We start from the raw sequence: 20,515 nt of genomic DNA, 5'->3' as shown, positions 1-20,515 counted from the left end.
CTGGAGGTAAGGAAGATTCACGACGTCCTAGACTGATCAGGGATCTGATCTGAGGAAGCGGGACAAGGATTTGGCCCTGCTATCGAAAATTATGCCGTCCTCGAGACACCATGCGTCGAAGTCCATTCGGACGAACAAGGCGCCGGGAGCAGCGCAGACAGCGCCGAAGGACTCATCAGCATCGACGCATACGGCGCCGAAACACAGCATGACGCAAGCGACGCACACTGCGTCAAGGCGCACGGCGCCAAAGGTGCAGAGTATGGCACAGATGGCGCCGAAGGATACGGCGCCAAGAGATACGGCGCAAATATCGGCGCACACGGCGCAAAAGACGGCAACTACGAAGAGACAATCATCCCATAGAGTTCAACACAATTTAAAAAGACGACATGAGTCTCCAGAGGTCTCCCATTCAACCTCTAAAGATTCAACTCCAAGCCGCTCTCTTACTTCATGGTCCTCGAAATCCACTTCTAAAGGACACAGATCAAAACATAGAAGACAGTCATCGCCTGAAAAAAGAACCCATACAGAAACCCCTTCAGGCTATCACCATAGGCATTCACATCACTCAAGACACAAAAAGGCTTCACAAAACATTAAGGGTTGGGACGTAAGCCCTTCCACTTCTGTTTCTTCTCATATACAAGGTTCAAAACCATCATATGAATCAAACAGGGACATAATACATGTTCGTTCCTCCAATGCCCCTACGTCCTCCCATAATTCCAGGGGGACTACTGAAGATAATAGACCAAGTAAGTCACCTGGAAAGAAGCATGCTGTCCTATGTAACCCACCTCAACCATACACGGTGGAGCCTAACACAGGCGGTGCATCGAAACAAACCGGTCATTCAGTAATGCCACCGCAAACAAAAGAAGCGTTTTTTCAGCTATCTCAATCATTAGCGGGATTTTTTTAAACTCTACAATCATCCTTCGAAATTCCTACTGACAACTCTGTAAGTTCCCCGGAAAAGATACACAATTCCAGGGAACCATCTGTGGAGCCTCTGTCATCTCCTGTGAGACTTCGCCCAACTTCTCCAATTCAAAAACCAGAAATGCCAATTGACTCAGTTTCTCCACAGACGTCACCATCCTCGTCTACCGAGTATCCGTCTGACCCACCTGAACAGCCGCAAAAACTGTATTCCCCTCCAGAGGACCTCACTTACCCAAAATTTTAGAAAAACTGGGTACGATATTACATCTAGAGGTCCAAAAGGATACTGACCCTAGAATGGAAACTATGGGTCTCCTGAAGATTTTTGATGCTCCAGGGGAACCCACGTCTCTTCCACCGCAGGAAGTCTTGCATAGCGTCTTGCAGAAATCCTGGGAAATGCCATATTCTCTGTCAGCAGATTCCAGAAAGACGGATATCAAATTCCGAATGCGGAAAACATCAAACTACATTACACACCAATTGCCACATGCATCAATTGTGGTAAAGTGCGCTATGCAAAGATTTAAGAAGACAGACACATACCTCCTACCCACCGGGCAAGGACAACCGATTTTAGACGAGTTTGAAAGAAAGATTTATCAGAATGCGATGTTAAAGCTTGCATTATGCACCATCAGTTCTATATGGTACAATATCTATATGAGTGCATACAAGCCACAAAAGGTATGCTTACATCAACTAGAGACCAGGTACCACCACCCCTCCATGATATGGAAGAGTGTTTGAGACACCTTTTACGGGCGGTATATGAAGGGTTTGAGACATCTTCCAGGGCGTCTGCTACAGCCATTGCAGCCCGCAGAATGGCATAGCTTCATTCCAGTGCCATAAGGGAAGATTTGCATGAAAATCTGGCTAACCTCCCGTGCACAGGAGACAATTTATTTGGGGAACGCTTTCAAGAAACATTGGGCAAATTAAAAGAGGAAGCTCTCAAGGTTCAATCCTTGACAGCGTACTCACAATACTCATCTACACGCCACTACTTCGGCTCTAATCGTCGACAATCGTATGCCCACAGACCCTACAGGTCTTACCAGTCATTCCATACACCTTCTTACACATCATACCAGCGTCCACAAACGCAACAACAGACCCCAAATCAACAAAGGGGTAAGTCACGAAACCAGAGGCAGCCGACCCAACAACCGGCAGCCCTGGTAAAATCAACACCATCTTTTTAATACCTCAGCCACCACCACAGCATCAAGCACCACCAGGCAGAATCCATTCTCGCCTAGCAGCCTGGGAGATGATAACATCCGATCAATGGGTTTTAGAGATCGTACGACATGGTTACCAACTCCAGTTTACCACAAAACCCACATTACCCCTCCTTTCAATTCAAAAGCCACAGGGCTCCCAAACACAACTTGGGGAGGAGATTGCTTTACTTCACAAACAGGCCATACAACTGGTTTCTCCGAAAACCCGAAACTTAGAGTTTTATTCCCCATATTTCCTCATTCCCAAGAAGTCGGGAGGCCTTCGTCCCATACTGGATCTTCGAGAGTTGAACAAGTTCATGATCAAAGAAAAATTCAAAATGGTATCGTTGAAATCGATTTTACCTCTGATTCAACCCAACGATTGGATGTGTTCCATCGATCTGAAGGATGCATACACACACATTCCAATCCATCCATCCTCTTGGCGTTACCTGTGCTTTCGCTACAGGTGTCAATATTACTAGTACAAAGTTCTCCCCTTTGGACTATCGGCTGCACCCTGAGTTTTCATCAAATGCATGGTAGTGGTGGTGGCTCACCTCAGACAACAGGGTATGACCATCTTTTCATATCTGGTCGATTGGTTGATAATAGCTTCGACTCCGGACATCTTGATCGACCACCTCCGACGGGTGATACAGTGTTTACAGGATTTGGGGGTAGTGATCAATTATCAAAAATCACATCTACAGCCAACACAAACGCTACAATTCATCGGTGCGTATCTGGACACCACTCGGAACCAGGCATACCTACTGAAAGACAGGGTACTGCAAATGTGCCAACTCCTTCATTCGCTGAACCAAACTCTGAGACCTTCGGCGAGACAAGTTTTAATCATACTAGGTCACATGGCAGCAGCTATTTTCACGGTACCGAATACCAGGCTACACATGCGATGCCTGCAGTGGGGCTTGAAACGTCAATGGAAACAACACTCACAACCATTGACACAACGACTATCATTGACATCCGAGATGAGAAAGGACATAGCATGGTGGTTCCTGGACTCCTCCCTATCTAAGGGTGCATTATTCAGCCCCCCTCCTCACAATGCAGTGTTACCCACCGATGCGTCGCGCAAGAGATGTGGAGCACATCTCGAGATTTATGAAACACAGGGTTTATGGACAATGTCCGAGCAAACCTTGCAGATCAGTTTATTGGAACTCGGAGCGATACGAAATGCACTCCAAGTGTTTCAAGACCATCTGAAGGGCTGCAGGGTCATGATCTATATGGACAATCAGGTGGCGATGTTTTACATCAACAAACAAGGAGGGTCCAGTTCATGGTCCCTCTGCAAGGAAACCCTGATAATCTTCGAACACGCTCACTGACATTGCATATATTTGCAAGCAACTTACCTACCAGGAATAGCGAATACAAGAGCGGACAGGCTAAGTCGCATCTTTCATCCTCACGAATGGGCTCTCAACTGGGAAGTAGCTCACAACATCTTCGTACAATGGGGGGACACCTTCGATAGATCTCTTTGCAACGGAAAGCAATGCTCAAGTTTCCCATTTCTGCTCAACACCTAATCAAACCTAAACCCTTCATGGCGTCCAGCCCTGCTACCCTCTAATAATGATGTATCTCAAGGAAACGTTATCTTTATAATCATTGAAATGTTGTTGCTTTAATGTTTTTGAATATAGTTCCTATCTACTTTCCTTCTCTCCTTTACGCTCTGCAACCTTTATTTCTTCACGCTACTTTGCGCTTGCTCTCACCCACCCCCCTCTCTCCTTTTTCTATTCCTGCTCCCCTTCCCCTATCCCTGTTATTTTGTAATTTCTCACAGGACAAGCAGGATGGTTGTCCTCACAAATGGGTGACATCGAGGATGGAGCCCAACCACGGAAAACTTCTGTCAAAGTTTCAGAACTTTGACTGGCCCCTACTGGGCATGCCCAGCACGGCACTAACCCTGCAGCCAGCAGGGGTCTCCCTTCAGTCTTCTTTTTTCCTCGCAGCAGTAGCCACGCGGTGAAAGAGCTCTTAACCACGTTCCTGACAGGAATATAGAATTTATTATTCTGAAGAAAATTTGCCCCTCAGGGGTCTCCCTTCGTTGAATTTTTTCGTCCGCGGAACTCCGGTAAGTTTTTGCCGTTGTTTTATCGACTTTCGTCGACTTTGGCCCTTGGGGCCCGTTAGCAGTCGACAGTCCCGTGGCTAAATTTTTGGCCTTCCGCCATGGCATCGGGTTTCCGACGGTGCCCGGACTGTACCCGGACGATATCAATCACAGACCCTCATGGAGTCTGTGTTTTGTGCTTGGGGAGTGAGCATGATGTCCTAACTTGCACCAAATGTGCCTTAATGACACCAAAAGGTCGCAAAGCCAGAATGGAGAAGATGGGTCTCCTCTTCCATGTTTCTACCCCAACGCCATCGATTGCATCGACGTCATCAGAACCGGCACCATCGAAATCTTCGTACCATCGACAGGCCTCCGGTGACCGTCCGCCATCGATGATTTCTCGGCCATCGACTCCTGTCCCATCCCCTGATCATCGAGGAGATCGGAAGGAGAAACATCGCCATCGACGTCATAAGTCTCGGCCTGTCGAGGAATCGACGTCATCGACCTCTGCACCGACTGAGCCACCGCAGAAAAAGCCTCGATCAGAGTTGGCACCGTCCACTTCTGTTTCGCAGGCACCGAGGCAACCCTCTCCCCCTCGGGGTTTGGGAGCCGCGATTCCACCGGTGACGGTGGTCCCTCCGGCTCAGCCTCAGCCTCCCTCTCCCGTCGAGCCGGGTCTAGTTACCCCTGGTCTCCGGGCAGAACTGGACCGGCTGATCCAGGAGGCCATCGATAAAGCGATGCAACGGTTCCAGCCTCCCCCGGCACCGACTCCGGCACCGACTCCGGCATCATTATTAGAGGGCACCGAGAGCGGAACCGGCCACCGAGCCAATTGCGGCTGCACTGGCACCGCTTTTACACCGGATGGAGGCATTAATGACAGCCCTTCCACCGGTGATGCCTATATCACCGACACCGGCAAGACCGCTGTCATCGACAGATATTTCCTCGGGTGGAGAAACACCGTATCGGATCCCACCTTCGGGTATAGTTCCGTCGGTTCCAGGGCGTCCCTCGCCACCGATCTATCCTTCGGCATCAATACGCCCCTCTGCTCCACCGAGGTTTCCGATGCCGGCATCGATTCCATTGAGACCGACACCGGTTCCTTCGATGCCGACCCCGGCACCGATCCCGGCATCGATTCCATCGAGGGTTTTCTCGATGCCCCCGGTGGCTCCTTCCAATTTCTCAGAGCCTCAACCAGGACCTTCAGGTGTTCAACCCCCTAGTGGTCATACAGGTCACCAACCTGATCCTTATGACACTTGGGGTGTCTGATACTGATAATTTGCCTTCACCTCCCTCTCCCACAGAGAGTAGAAAGCGTTCTCCTCCTGAGGACCTCTCTTTCATAAATTTTGTGAAGGAAATGTCAGAGTTGGTGCCTTTCCAGCTCCAATCTGAACAAGATGACAGGCACCAGATGATGGAATTACTCCAGTTCCTGGATGCCCCTAAAATTATAACATCCATACCAATCCATCAGGTTTTCCTAGATCTTCTAAAGAAGAATTGGGAATCCCCTGGATCTATTGCTCCAGTTAATAAGAAAGCTGACACTACATATCTAGTACAGTCAGCTCCTGGTTTTCAAAAACCACAATTGGACCATCGTTCTGTAGTCGTAGAATCAGCTCAAAAGAAAGCTAAACGACTAAAACCCCACTCTTCTATACCTCCTACCAAGGAAAACAAATTCCTAGATAGCATAGGTAGGAAAGTATATCAAGGAGCTATGCTGATCTCCAGAATAGCTTCCTATCAGCTGTACATGACCCAATACAATAGGGTCATTCTCAAACAGATACAGGACTATTCAGATTCCTTGCCAGAACAGTTCCAGCCACAGCTCCAATCCCTACTAGCTAAGGGATTTGAAGCTGGGAAACATGAAATTAGAACATCTTATGATGTATTTGATGCTTCCACGAGACTTTCTGCTACAGCAATCTCGGCTAGACGCTGGGCTTGGCTCAAGTCATCTGATCTGCGTCCAGAAGTTCAAGACAGGCTATCTGATTTGCCTTGTCTTGGGGATAATCTCTTCGGTGAGCAGATTCAGCAAATTGTTGCTGAACTTAAGGATCATCACGAAACCCTTAAACAGCTCTCCTCCATTCCTCCTGATATACCTTCTAAACAGCCGTTTAGAAAAGACTCCAAAAAGCCTTTCATTCGGCCCAGGAAATATTATCCCCCTTCATCTAAGCATAGGCCTGCACGGTCTTATCATAAGACTCAGCCTCGCCAGACTCGAAAGCAAAAACCTGCAGCCGCTCCACCTCCGGGCCCTGCAGCAGGTTTTTGACTTCCACTTGGAGAGCATATACCAGACCCCTCTTCCAGCTATACCGGTGGGAGGTCGACTATGCCACTTCCTGGAAAGATGGCATCTGATCACCACAGATCAGTGGGTATTAGCAATCATTGCACAGGGTTACCATCTCAACTTCCTAACTCTCCCTTCCGACTCCCCACCCCTGCAGGCGTGGAGTCTCACAGATCACTCGGTTCTTTTAGAGCAGGAGGTTTCTCTTCTCCTACAGTCAAACGCTATAGAACCCGTTCCTCCCTTTCAACAAGGACAAGGGTTCTATTCCAGGTACTTCTTGATCCCAAAAAAGTCAGGGGGACTTCGTCCCATCCTGGACCTAAGGGCCCTCAACAAGTACCTCCACAAGGAGAAGTTCAAGATGGTGACCCTAGGCTCGTTGCTCCCTCTGCTACAAAGAGGGGACTGGTTATGCTCTCTAGACCTAAAAGACGCATATACCCACATTGCGATAACACAATCTCATCGCAAATACCTCCGTTTTCTAGTAGGCCAAAGTCACTACCAATATCGGGTGCTACCTTTCGGTCTCGCATCCGCACCACAGTGTTCACCAAGTGCCTCGTAGTGGTTGCAGCGTTTCTACGACAGGAAGGTGTCCACGTCTACCCCTACTTGGACGATTGGTTGATCAGGGCCCCAACCCAGCAATTAGCTCGGTCCTCCCTGACCCTAACAATTCAAACTCTGCTTTCGCTAGGGTTTCTAATCAATTACGAGAAATCCTACTTAGTCCCATCTCAAACCTTATCCTTCATTGGGGCAGACTTGGACACCTTACAGGCAAAAGCCTTCCTTCCTCATCAATGAGTCCAGACCATAGTGTCCCTAGCTCACCAGCTGCGGTCTCAACACACAGCAACAGCTCGCCAATTCCTTGTTCTACTGGGACACATGGCCTCCTCGGTTCATGTGACTCCCATGGCCCGCTTGGCCATGAGAGTCACACAATGGACTCTGAGACTACAATGGACTCAGGCTATTCAGCCTCTGTCCTCCATAGTCCACATCTCCAACGCCCTTCGTCTGTCTCTTGCATGGTGGATGAATCCGTTCAACCTCTTACAGGGCTTACCCTTTCTTCCACCAGATCCTCAGGTAATTCTCACCACCGATGCTTCCAACATCGGTTGGGGTGCCCATGTAAACGATCTGCAAACTCAAGGGCACTGGTCACGAGAGGAAGCCAAACACCAGATAAATTTCCTGGAGTTGCGAGCAATCCGCTATGCTCTCAGAACTTTTCAAAGTTGCCTATCGAACCATTCCATACTAATTCAGACAGACAACCAGGTGGCCATGTGGTACATAAACAAGCAGGGAGGCACAGGCTCCTTCCTTCTGTGTCAGGAAGCTGCGCAGATTTGGGCGGAAGCCCTCTCCCACTCCATGTACCTCAAGGCCATCTACTTGCCGGGAGTAGACAATGTCTTGGCAGATCAGCTCAGCCGAGTCTTCCAACCGCACGAGTGGTCACTCAATTCTCTGGTAGCGACCTCTCTGTTTCGCAAGTGGGGTTATCCCCACATAGACCTTTTTGCGTCCCCTCAGAACCACAAAGTGGACAACTACTGCTCTCTCATTCGCAGCCAGCACTCTCGGCCGAGAGATGCATTCTCCCTCAAGTGGACGACAGGTCTACTCTATGCATTCCCTCCACTTCCTCTTCTGTCGAGGACTCTCGTGAAGCTACACCAGGACGGTGGAACCATGATCCTGATAGCACCATACTGGCCACGCCAAGTGTGGTTTCCCATACTCCAGGATCTCTCCATCCGCAGGCACATTCCTCTGGGAAAGGACCCTCATCTGATCACTCAAAACGACGGATGCCTCCTTCATCCCAACCTCCAAGCCTTGTCCCTGACGGCATGGATGTTGAAAGGTTAGTCCTTCAGCCATTTAACCTTTCAGACTCAGTTTCTCGTGTCCTAATAGCTTCACGAAAGCCCTCCACAAGACAATCTTACTCATACAAATGGAAAAGGTACACATCATGGTGCACATCTCAGTCCCTTGATCCCCTTTCCTGTCCAATCTCTAACTTCTTGGACTATTTGTTGCATCTATCAGAATCCGGTCTCAAAACCTCTTCCATTAGAATGCATGTCAGTGCGGTAGCCGCCTTCCATAAAGGTATCGTGGGTGTCCCTATCTCAGTACAACCCCTGGTAACACGCTTTCTTAAAGGCTTGCTCCATCTGAAGCCACCTTTACGTCCACCGGCCCCATCTTGGGACCTTAATTTAGTTCTTGGTCGTCTCATGAAGCCACCTTTCGAACCTCTGCACTCCTGTGACTTAAAATTTCTCACATGGAAAGTGTTATTCCTTTTGGCTATCACTTCAGCTCGCAGAGTTAGTGAATTACAGGCCCTAGTTACCTATCCGCCTTACACTAAACTTCTGCAAGACCGGGTGGTACTCCGCACTCACCCTAAATTTTTTACCTAAGGTAGTTTCGGAGTTTCATATCAATCAATCCATCATACTACCTATCTTCTTTCCCAGGCCCCACTCCAACTCCGGGGAACAGACTCTGCATACCTTAGACTGTAAACGAGCTCTAGCTTTTTATCTAGACCGTACAGTTTCTCACAGGAAGAGCACTCAATTATTCGTCTCTTTCCATCCTAACAAGTTAGGACACCCTGTGGGTAAGCAGGCTCTTTCCTCCTGGTTGGCGGACTGCATTTCCTTTTGCTATGAGCAAGCTGGCATTCCTTTCCAAGACCGTGTCAAAGCACACTCTGTGAGGGCCATGGCGACATCAGTAGCACACCTTCGATCGGTGCCGCTTCCTGACATCTGCAAAGCTGCAACCTGGAGTTCCCTCCATACCTTTGCAGCCCACTATTGTTTGGATAAAGCTGGAAGACAGGATTCCATCTTCGGCCAATCTGTCTTGCGTAACCTTTTTCCAAACTGATGTACCAACACCCTTCCACCTTCCCGGTAGGGTGCAGATGCCCTTCACCAAATTCCACCCCAGTTGTTGTGCTTGTTGCACGCCGTTGGGTGCATTTGGTGCAAGTCAGGACATCCTCAGCTCGGTTCTCACCCATTTGTGAGGACAACCATCCTGCTTGTCCTGTGAGAAAGCAAGTGTTGCTTACCTGATGTAACAGGTGTTCTCACAGGACAGCAGGATGTTAGTCCTCACGAAACCCGCCCGCCACCCCGCGGTGTTGGGTTCGTTTATTTTATTTTTCGGCACTGCCTGTAGCTATAAAAACAAGACTGAAGGGAGACCCCTGCTGGCTGCAGGGTTAGTGCCGTGCTGGGCATGCCCAGTAGGGGCCAGTCAAAGTTCTGAAACTTTGACAGAAGTTTTCCGTGGTTGGGCTCCATCCTCGATGTCACCCATTTGTGAGGACTAACATCCTGCTGTCCTGTGAGAACACCTGTTACATCAGGTAAGCAACACTTGCTTTCTCTTTCCTCGCTACAAGAGTTGATTGTAAACCGGCATGATATGTCCTATGAATGTCAGTATATCAAAAGTTAATAAATAAATAAATATGACCCAGCCTGCTCAGACTCGCCCAAGATGCCTTCCTCATCCCATGGACAACAGGACTCCTGTATGCCTTTCCTCCCATACCACTCATTACCAGGACAATTCAAAAGTGCCTAGCAGACAGGGCTCATCTTATACTCGTAGCCCCAGCCTGGCCCAGACAAACGTGGTACAGTTACCTTCTACGCCTGTCAATCAAAGACCTAATTTGACTACTGAATCGCCCAGATCTACTGTTCCAAGAACAGGGGACGCTCCTGCACCCGCTACATTCATCTCTCCATCTGACAGCATAGAGATTGAACGGCTCCTTCTAACAGAACGAGGAGTTTCCACGTCAGCACAATTCATTTTGTTAGAAACCAGGAAACATTCGACTAGGAAAAATTATAACTATAAATGGAAGCGCTACTCTACCTGGTGCACTTCCAAGGGCATAACACCATTGGACTGCTCAACTGAGCTACTCATGGACTACCTGCATACACTATACACAGCTGGTCTACCAACTTCATCCATTAGGGTTCACCTTAGTGCCTTAGGGGCATATCATAGACCAATTAACAATAACCCTATCTCCAATCACCCCTTGCTATCTCTTTTCATAAAAGGGCTAACTCACTTGCGTCCTCCAATCTCCAAGCCTCCAGTTCCATGGAACCTCAATATTGTTCTAGAACAGCTCATGCTTTCCCCATTTTGAACCGATGGACTCGGCACACATGAAATACCTTACATGGAAGGTTGTATTCCTGGTAGCGGTAACATCAGCACGCCGAGTCAGTGAATTACAAGCCTTAGTCCACTATGCTCCATATTTACAGTTTTATCAACAAAAGGTGGTTCTCAGGACTCACCCATCCTTTCTCCCAAAGGTGGTGTCTCAATTCTATCTAAATCAAACCATAGAACTACCCATCTTTTTCCCTAAACCTCACTCTAATGATAGGGAAAAACTACTACATACCCTGGACTGCAAAAGAGCGTTAGCATACTACAAAGAGAGAACACATTCTGACTCCCGTGTTTCACAGCTCTTTGTCTCTTTCGACCTGAAAGCACCCGGAATGCCAGTGGCTAAACGCACCATCTCCAGCTGGTTAACACAGTGCATCAAGTTCTGCTACGAGAAACAGAAACTTCATCTACATTCTATACCCAAAGTTCACCAAGTCAGGACAGTGGCCACCTCCTTGGCGCATCTCAAGAATGTACAACCTATAGACATTTGTAAGGCAGCTACATGGTCATCGCTCCATACCTTCACATCCCACTATTGCCTTGATCAACAAGCAACCACTGACCCGAAGAGAGGGCAAGCAATCCTGCAATCTCTATCCTCCTGTCCACGTTGACTGCCACACTAATATGGATCACGCACACATATACACATCACAAACTGCATGATCGGGAGCTTGGGACTCCCATGACAGCATGGCTAATTCAGCCCTGCTATCAATGGGAAAAAGCAAGTTTGCTTACCGTAAACGTTGTTTCCGTAGATAGCATGGCTAATTCATCCTGCTATCTACGGAAACAATGTTTACGGTAAGCAAACTTGCTTGTCGCCAGGACAGCGCTTTTGGCCAGTCTGTCCTCCGTAATCTATTCCAGTCCTGAACCCAACTGTTCTCATTGTTCTCTCTGTGGGGTCAGACTGCCCTGTTTCCCACAGCACCACAGTTGTGTTGTGCCTGTTGGCACCTTGTTTGGCCACTGTGGGTCCCTCTGATCACAGGGGGGCAGTCTGGAGCTCTGTAATCACCCATATATGAGGACTACCATCCTGCTTGTCCTAGGAGAAAGCAGAGTTGCTCACCTGTAACAAGTGTTCTCCTAGGACAGCAGGATATTAGTCCTCAGGAATCCTGCCCGCCTCCCCACGACTTTGGGTTCGCCTTCGGTTTATTGTGTTATTTTTCTCACTCTAATTTTTTGTATGTTATGAGACTGAAGAGGGACCTGGCATGGACGTGAGGGTGGCAAAAGTATTCCGTGCTGAGCTCCATCTGATGATGTGAGGACTAACATCCTACTGTCCTAGGAGAACACCTGTTACAGGTAAGCAACTGCGCTAAATATTTATATACACAGGCCTTTTGTTAATTATATTGTTACTTTAAGTGCTCTTATATATGTTTTGATTCATATTTTATTTATGATTTTTATTAATTTTTTTTGGATTATCAATACCTATAAACGAAGCTTGACCGACGTGCCGCAAATGCGCAGTAGAGACCAGCTCTACCGCGCATGTGCGGGCGAGTACGTCGGTCTGACGCTAAGAAAAAAAATGGCGGCGACCAGTGGCAGCAGCGGGTGGCGGCGGCGGTACCGGCAGCGGGCGGCAACGGCGGTAGCGAGCGGCGGCGGTAGCGGGCGGCGGCGACGGCGGTAGTGACGGCGGCGGTAGCGAGCGGCGGCGACGGCGGTAGCGGGCGGCGGCAGCGGGCGGCGGTAGCGGCCAGTAGCGAGGGAGGGAGAAGAGAGAGAGAGGGAGGGACGGACTGAGTGGGAGGGAGGGACTGAGTGGGAGGGAGGGACTGAGTGAGAGGGAGGGACTGAGTGGGAGGGAGGGATTGAGTGAGGGGGAGGGACTGGGGGGAGGGACTGAGTGAGAGGGAGAGGGGACTGAGTGAGAGGGAGTGAGTGGGACTGAGGGAGGGAGTGGGACTGGGAGAGAGGGAGGGAGTGGGACTGAGGGAGAGTGAGTGGGACTGAGTGAGAGGGAGAGAGGGGGGAGGGAGTGACTGAGTGAGAGGGAGGGAGAGGAGGGAGGGAGTGAGTGAGACTGAGTGGGAGGGAGGGAGGGACTGAGTGAGAGGAGAGGGAGGGTGGGGAGGAGTGGGTGAGGGAGGGAGGGAGGTAGGGGGTGGTGAAGAGTGAGGGGAGAGAGAATGAGGGGGAGGTGAGAGACAGAGGGATGTAGCCCATTTTAACGGGCTTAACGGCTTGTATTTATATATTCCCTGTACGTACAAGGATCAGTCCAGACGGTGGGTTATGTCCCCTGTCCAGCAGATGGAGTCAGAACAAAAGCTCGAGGGGGGAGGTCCTATATGACCTCACAGCTGAAGCTAGAATCCTCAGTATCTTCTGACTCCAGCAGATGTGAGCAGGGGACTGGCTAGTCCCCAGCACAGGTTATTAGGTTTTAGGCCTTCCTGTTTTCTGAGGAATCAAGAAAAAAATTAAAAAAAAAAAAAAAAAAGGTTATATATTATTTAAAGAATAATTAGAGAAATTTTTTCTCTGGCAAGATAAGTGACTGCTACTTTGTAATGGTCCTTTAAGGGGAGGGACTTGCTTTCGGTCTTTACTCTCCTTTTTTGTGTTTCTCTTCTCGAAGGTCCGTTTTTTGGGGGTAAGTGTTCTTTTCTCCTCAATTTTTTATTTCAGGACCTCACCTCTTGCCGTTTCTGACTGGCACTGGAGGGCAGCATTTTTGTTTCTGTCAGGGGTAACCATCAGTGACACTGATAGAGTTTCTCCCCCCCCCCCCCCCCCGCTCCTGGTTAGCTTCGACGACTTGCAGCCCCGCGAAGACATTTCCCCGGGGCTGCTAGCTGCCGGGAGGTTCATTCCCCGGCGGCTCTTTCGTTTTTTTTTTTTTTTTACAGGGAGCGGGGAAGTATTCAAGGCGCCTTTCAGGGGGTTTTGTTTTTATTTTTGGCGCGCCGCTCGTTCCTGCCTCCCCTCACAGCTATGCCGCGCGCGTCGGCTTGTGCCTCCTGCAGTCGGCAGACGAGTCGGCTCTCCTCTGAGGGACTTTGTTCATCCTGTATTCCGGCTGAGGGAATCGCAGAGCAAGCTGGGGACGGCACAGGAACTCTCTCTGAGGAGAGCGCTTTTCAGAAGCGGCAAGCCCCGTTCCCGTTGAGCGCGGGAACGGCGGCCATTTTATTTTCTGACGAGGAAGCCGACGGTTCAGAAGAGGATGCAGGGGGATCGCGTTTGCCGCCTCCCTCCGTTTTGGCTCCCATGACTGAGAGAATTGACAGTCAGTCGGCAACTAATGTTCCGGGAGGTTTTCCTCCGGGACTCCCCGGTTTTTCTCCGGAGTTTGTGGTACTTATGCACCGGGCTTTCCTGCAAAGCAGTCAGCCTCTGGGACCCTTTTTGCAACCTACCCCAGCTAAACTTCCACGTTTGGATGTTTCCTTAGGGGGACCTTCGACCCTAGGACCGCCTCAGCAGTTAGGAGTGTCATAGGCACCCTCCAAGGTTCCCGCGGGACCGACAAGCGGTGCTCCTTTAAGTCCACAGGTGGACCCCTCTCAGGATCCAACTGGGATTGATCCCAGTGTGTCTGTTCAAATGGAGGGCGACGATCCACGGGTCCTTAGGATATTTCAGGCGGAAGAGTTGGAAGGACTCATTCCTCATATTCTTCAAGAGATGGACATTGATCCTCCCCCGGAACCGTCTGCTCCGGATCCTAAGGTGAAACAGGGGGATCCCCTCCTTGCAGGTCTTCGGCCGCTTGCCAAGGCTTTTCCCACCCATCCCAGTTTCCTGCAGTTGATTTCTAGGGAATGGGATGCTCCGGAGGCATCTCTCAAGGTCAGCAGAGCTATGAATAAGCTCTATCCTCTACCTATGGAGTTTCTTGAATTGCTTAAGGTCCCAGCGGTGGATTCCGCGGTTTCAGCAGTAACTAAGAGTACTACCATTCCAGTTACTGGTGGTACTGCCTTGAAGGATCTTCAAGATAGGAAGCTGGAGGTCTATCTAAAAAGAATCTTTGAAGTTTCCGCACTTGGGGTCCGAGCGTCTATTTGCACTGCCTTGGCTCAGAGAGCAGGACTGCGTTGGGTACAACAACTGCTCACCTCGCAGGATCTCCCGGATTCCGAGGCTCAGCAGGCGGACAGGTTAGAATCGGTGCTGGCTTATGGGGCAGATGCCCTATATGACCTTCTCCGGGTCTTGTCTCGCTCTATGGTAGCAGCGGTCTCGGCCCGTCGTCTTCTCTGGCTCCGCAACTGGTCGGCTGATTCTTCTTCCAAAGCACGACTGGGATCCCTGCCTTTCAAAGGCAAGTTCCTTTTTGGGGAAGATTTGGACCAAATTATTAAGTCTCTCAATGAGAATGCGGTACATAAACTTCCAGAGGACAGACCCCGCTCTACCAGGTCTTTCAGCTTCTCTAGAAATCGAACTCGTAACCAGCGTCGAGCAAGAACTACCAGACAGCAACAAGCTCCTCGGTATCCCTCCTCGCGCTCTCAGACTTGGAACCGGTCCTTTCGTGGGCGTAGATCTGGTAAGGAACCAGCTGGATCTCGCTCTGCCACCAAACCAGCCCAATGATGCCAGATGGACCCACGAGCCGATCCCAAGGGTAGGGGGTCGTCTCGCTCTTTTCTACAAGGAGTGGGTCCGCATCACATCGGATCAGTGGGTCCTGGACATTCTAAAGAACAGTTACGCATTGGATTTTGTCCGCGTTCCCAGGGACAGGTTCCTCTTCTCCCCTTGCGGGTCGTTCCACAAACAAGAAGTTGTTCGGCAGACCCTCGATCGACTACTAACCTTAGGAGCAATAAAGCCAGTATCCGCCTCCAATCTGGGACGAGGTCATTACTCAATATATTTTGTAGTGCCCAAGAAGGAGGGCAATTTCCGTCCCATTTTGGACCTCAAGACCATCAACAGAGCTCTACGGGTCCCGCGTTTTCGTATGGAAACCCTACGCTCGGTCTTAGCTGCGGTTCATCAAGGGGAATTCCTTGCATCTCTAGATCTGATGGAGGCATATCTTCATATTCCTATTCATCCAGATTTCCAGAAGTATCTTCGCTTCAAGATTCTAGGTCAGCACTTTCAGTTCCAGGCTTTACCTTTCGGCCTCTCCACGGCACCACGTGTCTTCACGAAGGTAATGGTGGTAGTCGCGGCTGCTCTTCGCAGAGAAGGAATCTTAGTTCACCCATATCTGGACGACTGGCTCATTCGGTCAAAGTCTCAACTGCAGGGTGTACAAGCCGTGAACCGTGTGGTTTCTCTTCTACGATCACTAGGCTGGATCATCAATCTCGACAAGAGTCATCTCACACCCTCACAGACGCTGAACTTTCTGGGAGCTCACTTCAACACAAAGGTGGGCAAGGTGTTTCTGAAACCGGAACGGGCACAGTCGTTGCGTGCGCTGATTCGGCGATTCTCATCCCTCCCAGAACCCACAGCCTGGGATTATCTTCAGGTGCTAGGGACTATGGCGTCCACAATCGACCTAGTTCCATGGGCCTTCGCTCATCTTCGGCCTCTTCAGTGGGCTTTGCTGTCTCGTTGGAAACCGGCTTCAGGGGATTACCGAACAGTACTTCCACTCCCAGCGGTGACTCGTCTCAGTTTCCATTGGTGGTTAGACCCTCGACACTTAGCTCGGGGAGTGTCCCTGGAAACTCCGGACTGGGTAGTAATAACCACGGACGCCAGCCTCACCGGTTGGGGGGCGGTCTGCCACTTAAGTTCCATCCAAGGAATTTGGACAGAAGAACAAAGGAAGTGGTCCATCAATCGTCTGGAGACCAGGGCAGTTCGTCTTGCTCTCCAGGGTTTCTTCCCGATGGTTCGTCAAAGGGCGGTCCGGATTCTATCCGACAATGCAACAACAGTGTCTTACATCAATCGCCAGGGAGGCACAAAGAGTCGCCTTGTAGCTTGGGAAGCGGAGAAGTTGATGCGTTGGGCAGAGCTCAACTTACTCCGCCTATCAGCCTCTCACATAGCAGGCGTCGACAACGTGCAGGCGGACTTTCTCAGCCGTCAGCGACTGGATCCCGGGGAGTGGGAACTCTCCATGGCTGCGATGTCCCTGATAGAACATCGTTGGGGCAAGCCTCGCTTGGATCTCATGGCCACAGCGGCAAACGCAAAGGCACCACGCTTCTTCAGTCGCAGAAGGGAACACGGCGCAGAAGGGGTCGATGCGCTAGTCCTGCCATGGCCACACCGGATTCTTCTTTATGTCTTCCCACCGTGGCCTCTGGTGGGGAAGGTGTTAAGGCGGATCGAGACCCATCCGGGTCCGGTGATCCTGGTAGCTCCGGAATGGCCTCGTCGTCCGTGGTTCGGGGATCTTCTACACCTCGCTCACGACGGTCCGATCCGGCTCGGTCATCTCCCACGGCTTCTCAGGCAGGGGCCCATATTTTTCGAAGCGGCGGATCGCTTCTGTCTTGCGGCCTGGCTTTTGAGAGGCGTAGATTCAGGCGTCGGGGATACCCGGAGGCTGTGATTTCCACTCTTCTACGAGCTCGTAAGTCTTCTACTTCGGTTACTTATGTAAGAGTCTGGAAGGTTTTGAGGATTGGTGCGTTTCACGCTCTCTTATTCCGAGTAAAGCTTCGGTCGCACAGATTCTTGACTTTTTGCAGTCAGGTTTGGAGATGGGTCTCGCCTACAACTCCATTAGGGTACAGGTGGCTGCCTTGGGAGCGCTTCTCCATAATGGAAAGGACTCGCTTCTCTCGGCGCATCCGGATGTTGTACGCTTCCTTCGGGGAGTACGACAGTTGAAACCTCCGATCAGACCACTCTGTCCTTCATGGAGTCTCAACTTGGTACTCAAGGTACTGGGTGATCCACCATTCGAGCCTCTACGGTCGTCCACCATAAAGGATCTTACGCTTAAGTCTATTTTCCTGGTGGCTATTACTTCAGCGCGTCGCATTTCAGAACTCCAGGCGCTGTCCTGTAGGGAACCGTATCTCCGTTTCACGGACTGCGGAGTATCCTTACGCACGGTGCCTTCCTTTCTTCCAAAGGTAGTCTCTCCTTTTCATCTCAACCAGTCGGTCGAATTGCCTTCTTTCTCGTCGGAGGATTCTAGACAACTGCGTTCTTTGGATGTCAAGAGGTGTCTTTTGCAGTATCTGGCATCTACAAATGAGTTTCGGCTCTCAGACCACTTGTTTGTCCTTTGGTCAGGGCCTAGGAAAGGTTGTATGGCTTCCAAGGCTACTATCGCCCGTTGGTTGAAGAGTGCGATAGTCTCAGCGTACATTACGGCTGGAAGACATCCACCGTTGGCTGTTAAGGCTCATTCTGTAAGGGCTCAAGCTGCCTCTTGGGCGGAGAGTATGTCAGTATCTGCGCAAGAGATTTGTAGAGCGGCCACCTGGAAGTCACTGCATACCTTTTCCAAGCACTATCGTCTGGATGTACGGGCTCCCGTGTTCGGATCTTTCGGAGATAGTGTCATTCGAGCAGGGCTTTCCAAGGCCCACCCGTAGTAGGGAAGCTTTGGTACATCCCACCGTCTGGACTGATCCTTGTACGTACAGGGAAAAGAAAATTATTCCTCACCTGCTAATTTTCGTTCCTGTAGTACAAAGGATCAGTCCAGACACCCTCCCTAATGTCTGGGGGGAATTCTTTTTTGGGGAATGCCTCTGCTCGTCCTTACTACTCTTTTCTGTCTCTAACTCTGACATTCCCTGGTTCTCTAGGGAATGGTCGAGTTTTTGTGTGTTTGTTTTTGCAAGTTCCATGTTTGTAATGGGTTTAAAACAGTTCAATTGTTAATTACACTTTTTTGAACAGTTGTGTTTCTTGATTCCTCCAATGTTTTTTCCTCTTTTTGGCTCTGAAAGTATTGTTACTGAGGATTCTAGCTTCAGCTGTGAGGTCATATAGGACCTCCCCCCTCGAGCTTTTGTTCTGACTCCATCTGCTGGACAGGGGACATAACCCACCGTCTGGACTGATCCTTTGTACTACAGGAACGAAAATTAGCAGGTGAGGAATAATTTTCTTTTTTGTACCTCACTTTAATGGCTTTTGCTGCAATAAGCTTGTTATAAGCAACTAAAATAAATATGTGTAAACAAAAGATAAAATGGAAAAGGTTTCCCACCAATTGGCAGTTAATGTTACTCCATTATTTTATTGAAGACATCCCTCATTTGTGGATTCCCATTGTGTGGGACTAGGTGGACTTTCTTGTCTTGAAAGTTGCTTATCTGTGTTTCTGAAGACAATAGTTTACCAGTCATACAATTAATACTATCTGAAGCTTGGCAAGCAGTTCTGAGGAATCCTTTGGATATTGCTGCACCTTGGGCTCATTGTCTGAGGATGAGAATACACATGCAGAGATGTCAGAGATGAGTATTAGCAAACAAAGTTTACTTGGGAAAAGATGGCCTCTCTCTCTCTCTCTCTCTCTCTGGGTAGGGGCATAGTACTTCCTGTTTTTGCATGATTTCATTTAGATACATGTAAGTGAATACCTTTATGAGGCTTCTCTGCAATATGGGCCCTAATCCTCTTAGATCTGAGTAATTTCTTAAAGTCAGTGTAGGGATAAGTGGCATTGTACATGGGGGCTTACTATCTGATATCTTCCTGGTCACTCTTTTACACTATCGTAGGACAGAAGGTCTTTTGGACAATTATCACAATTCCTTTTTTTATGGTATTAACCTTATAACACCTTACCGTTTCCATTTTTAAGTCATATGGTTTGTCAGCAGCAGAGCCCTGTTACTAAGAGCTGGCTTCTGTTGTTCATTTCTGTAGGCTTGAGGCTTATCATATCCTCTTTACTGTTCTTGGCTTTCCAGGAAGTGGTATGGTGGACTCCTCTGAGTCTTACCTCTTCAGTGTTGTTAATGTGCCAGGAAGGATTATGTCTGCAGTGGTGTTAGAGCCTTCCTTCTAAGGATCTATATCACCACTGGAGACAGTAAAGATAAGGACAAAAAAAAAATTTCCAGCTGATAAACCTGATTACTCTTTTCTTCTGTCTCTCCAGGAAATGAAAACCGTGACAGAGTCATAGGTATGTATTATTGTGGTGTATTATTTAAATTGCTTTATTCATTTTCAATGGAACTATGTCTGATAAGATTTTTGTTTCTTTATAGATTACCCGAATTGGTCTCCAGACTGGGATAAATCTGGGTGTTTTTCAGCTCTTTCCTATGACTCATACTGCATTACCATTTCAGTTTTAAGACCATTATTAATGATAATGAGTTTCGGAATTGACTTGTTTTTACATTAATATTATTAGAATATATTTATGTAGAATTAATGTCATGGTTTTTTACCCATGGAAATTCTACTATTATATTTTTTTAATCGCTACACATCTCTTTTACTAAAAATTGTCATTCTAAATAAAATAATATAAACTGTTCAAAATTTCTCACGTTCTAAACTTACATAGGGCTGGATTTTTATAGGAAACTAATCCTTAATGTAGAGGGTATTGATAAGAATAGCATTTAGAAGTTGTGTAAAAGACATAGGAGGCTGGAAGAGAGCCATCTAGGTTTTGATTTAATTGTATGCTCATTTATCCAGAATGAAAGAGACAACAAAGAGAGAAAACAAAAATGTTTTGGA

At 48.8% G+C, this 20,515-nt stretch overlaps 1 protein-coding gene across 1 annotated transcript in view; it reads left to right on the top strand.

The window, feature by feature from the left end:
- The window catches only part of LOC115089152 (GLIPR1-like protein 1), a 345,328-nt gene extending 325,030 nt beyond the window's left edge, over positions 1-20,298 (top strand). The window contains exons 5-6 of the mRNA XM_029597153.1: positions 19,920-19,946; positions 20,032-20,298. Coding sequence (XP_029453013.1) covers positions 19,920-19,946; positions 20,032-20,171 — 167 coding nt within the window. The 3' untranslated portion in view covers positions 20,172-20,298. The remainder of the gene's footprint in view (positions 1-19,919; positions 19,947-20,031) is intronic.
- The last annotated feature ends 217 nt before the right edge of the window (positions 20,299-20,515 follow it).

This window comes from Rhinatrema bivittatum, chromosome 4 (assembly GCF_901001135.1).
Source record: "Rhinatrema bivittatum chromosome 4, aRhiBiv1.1, whole genome shotgun sequence".
NCBI lineage: Eukaryota > Metazoa > Chordata > Amphibia > Gymnophiona > Rhinatrematidae > Rhinatrema > Rhinatrema bivittatum.
Note: the sequence above shows the minus strand (reverse complement) of the source record. Positions and strands in the feature narration are given on the sequence as shown.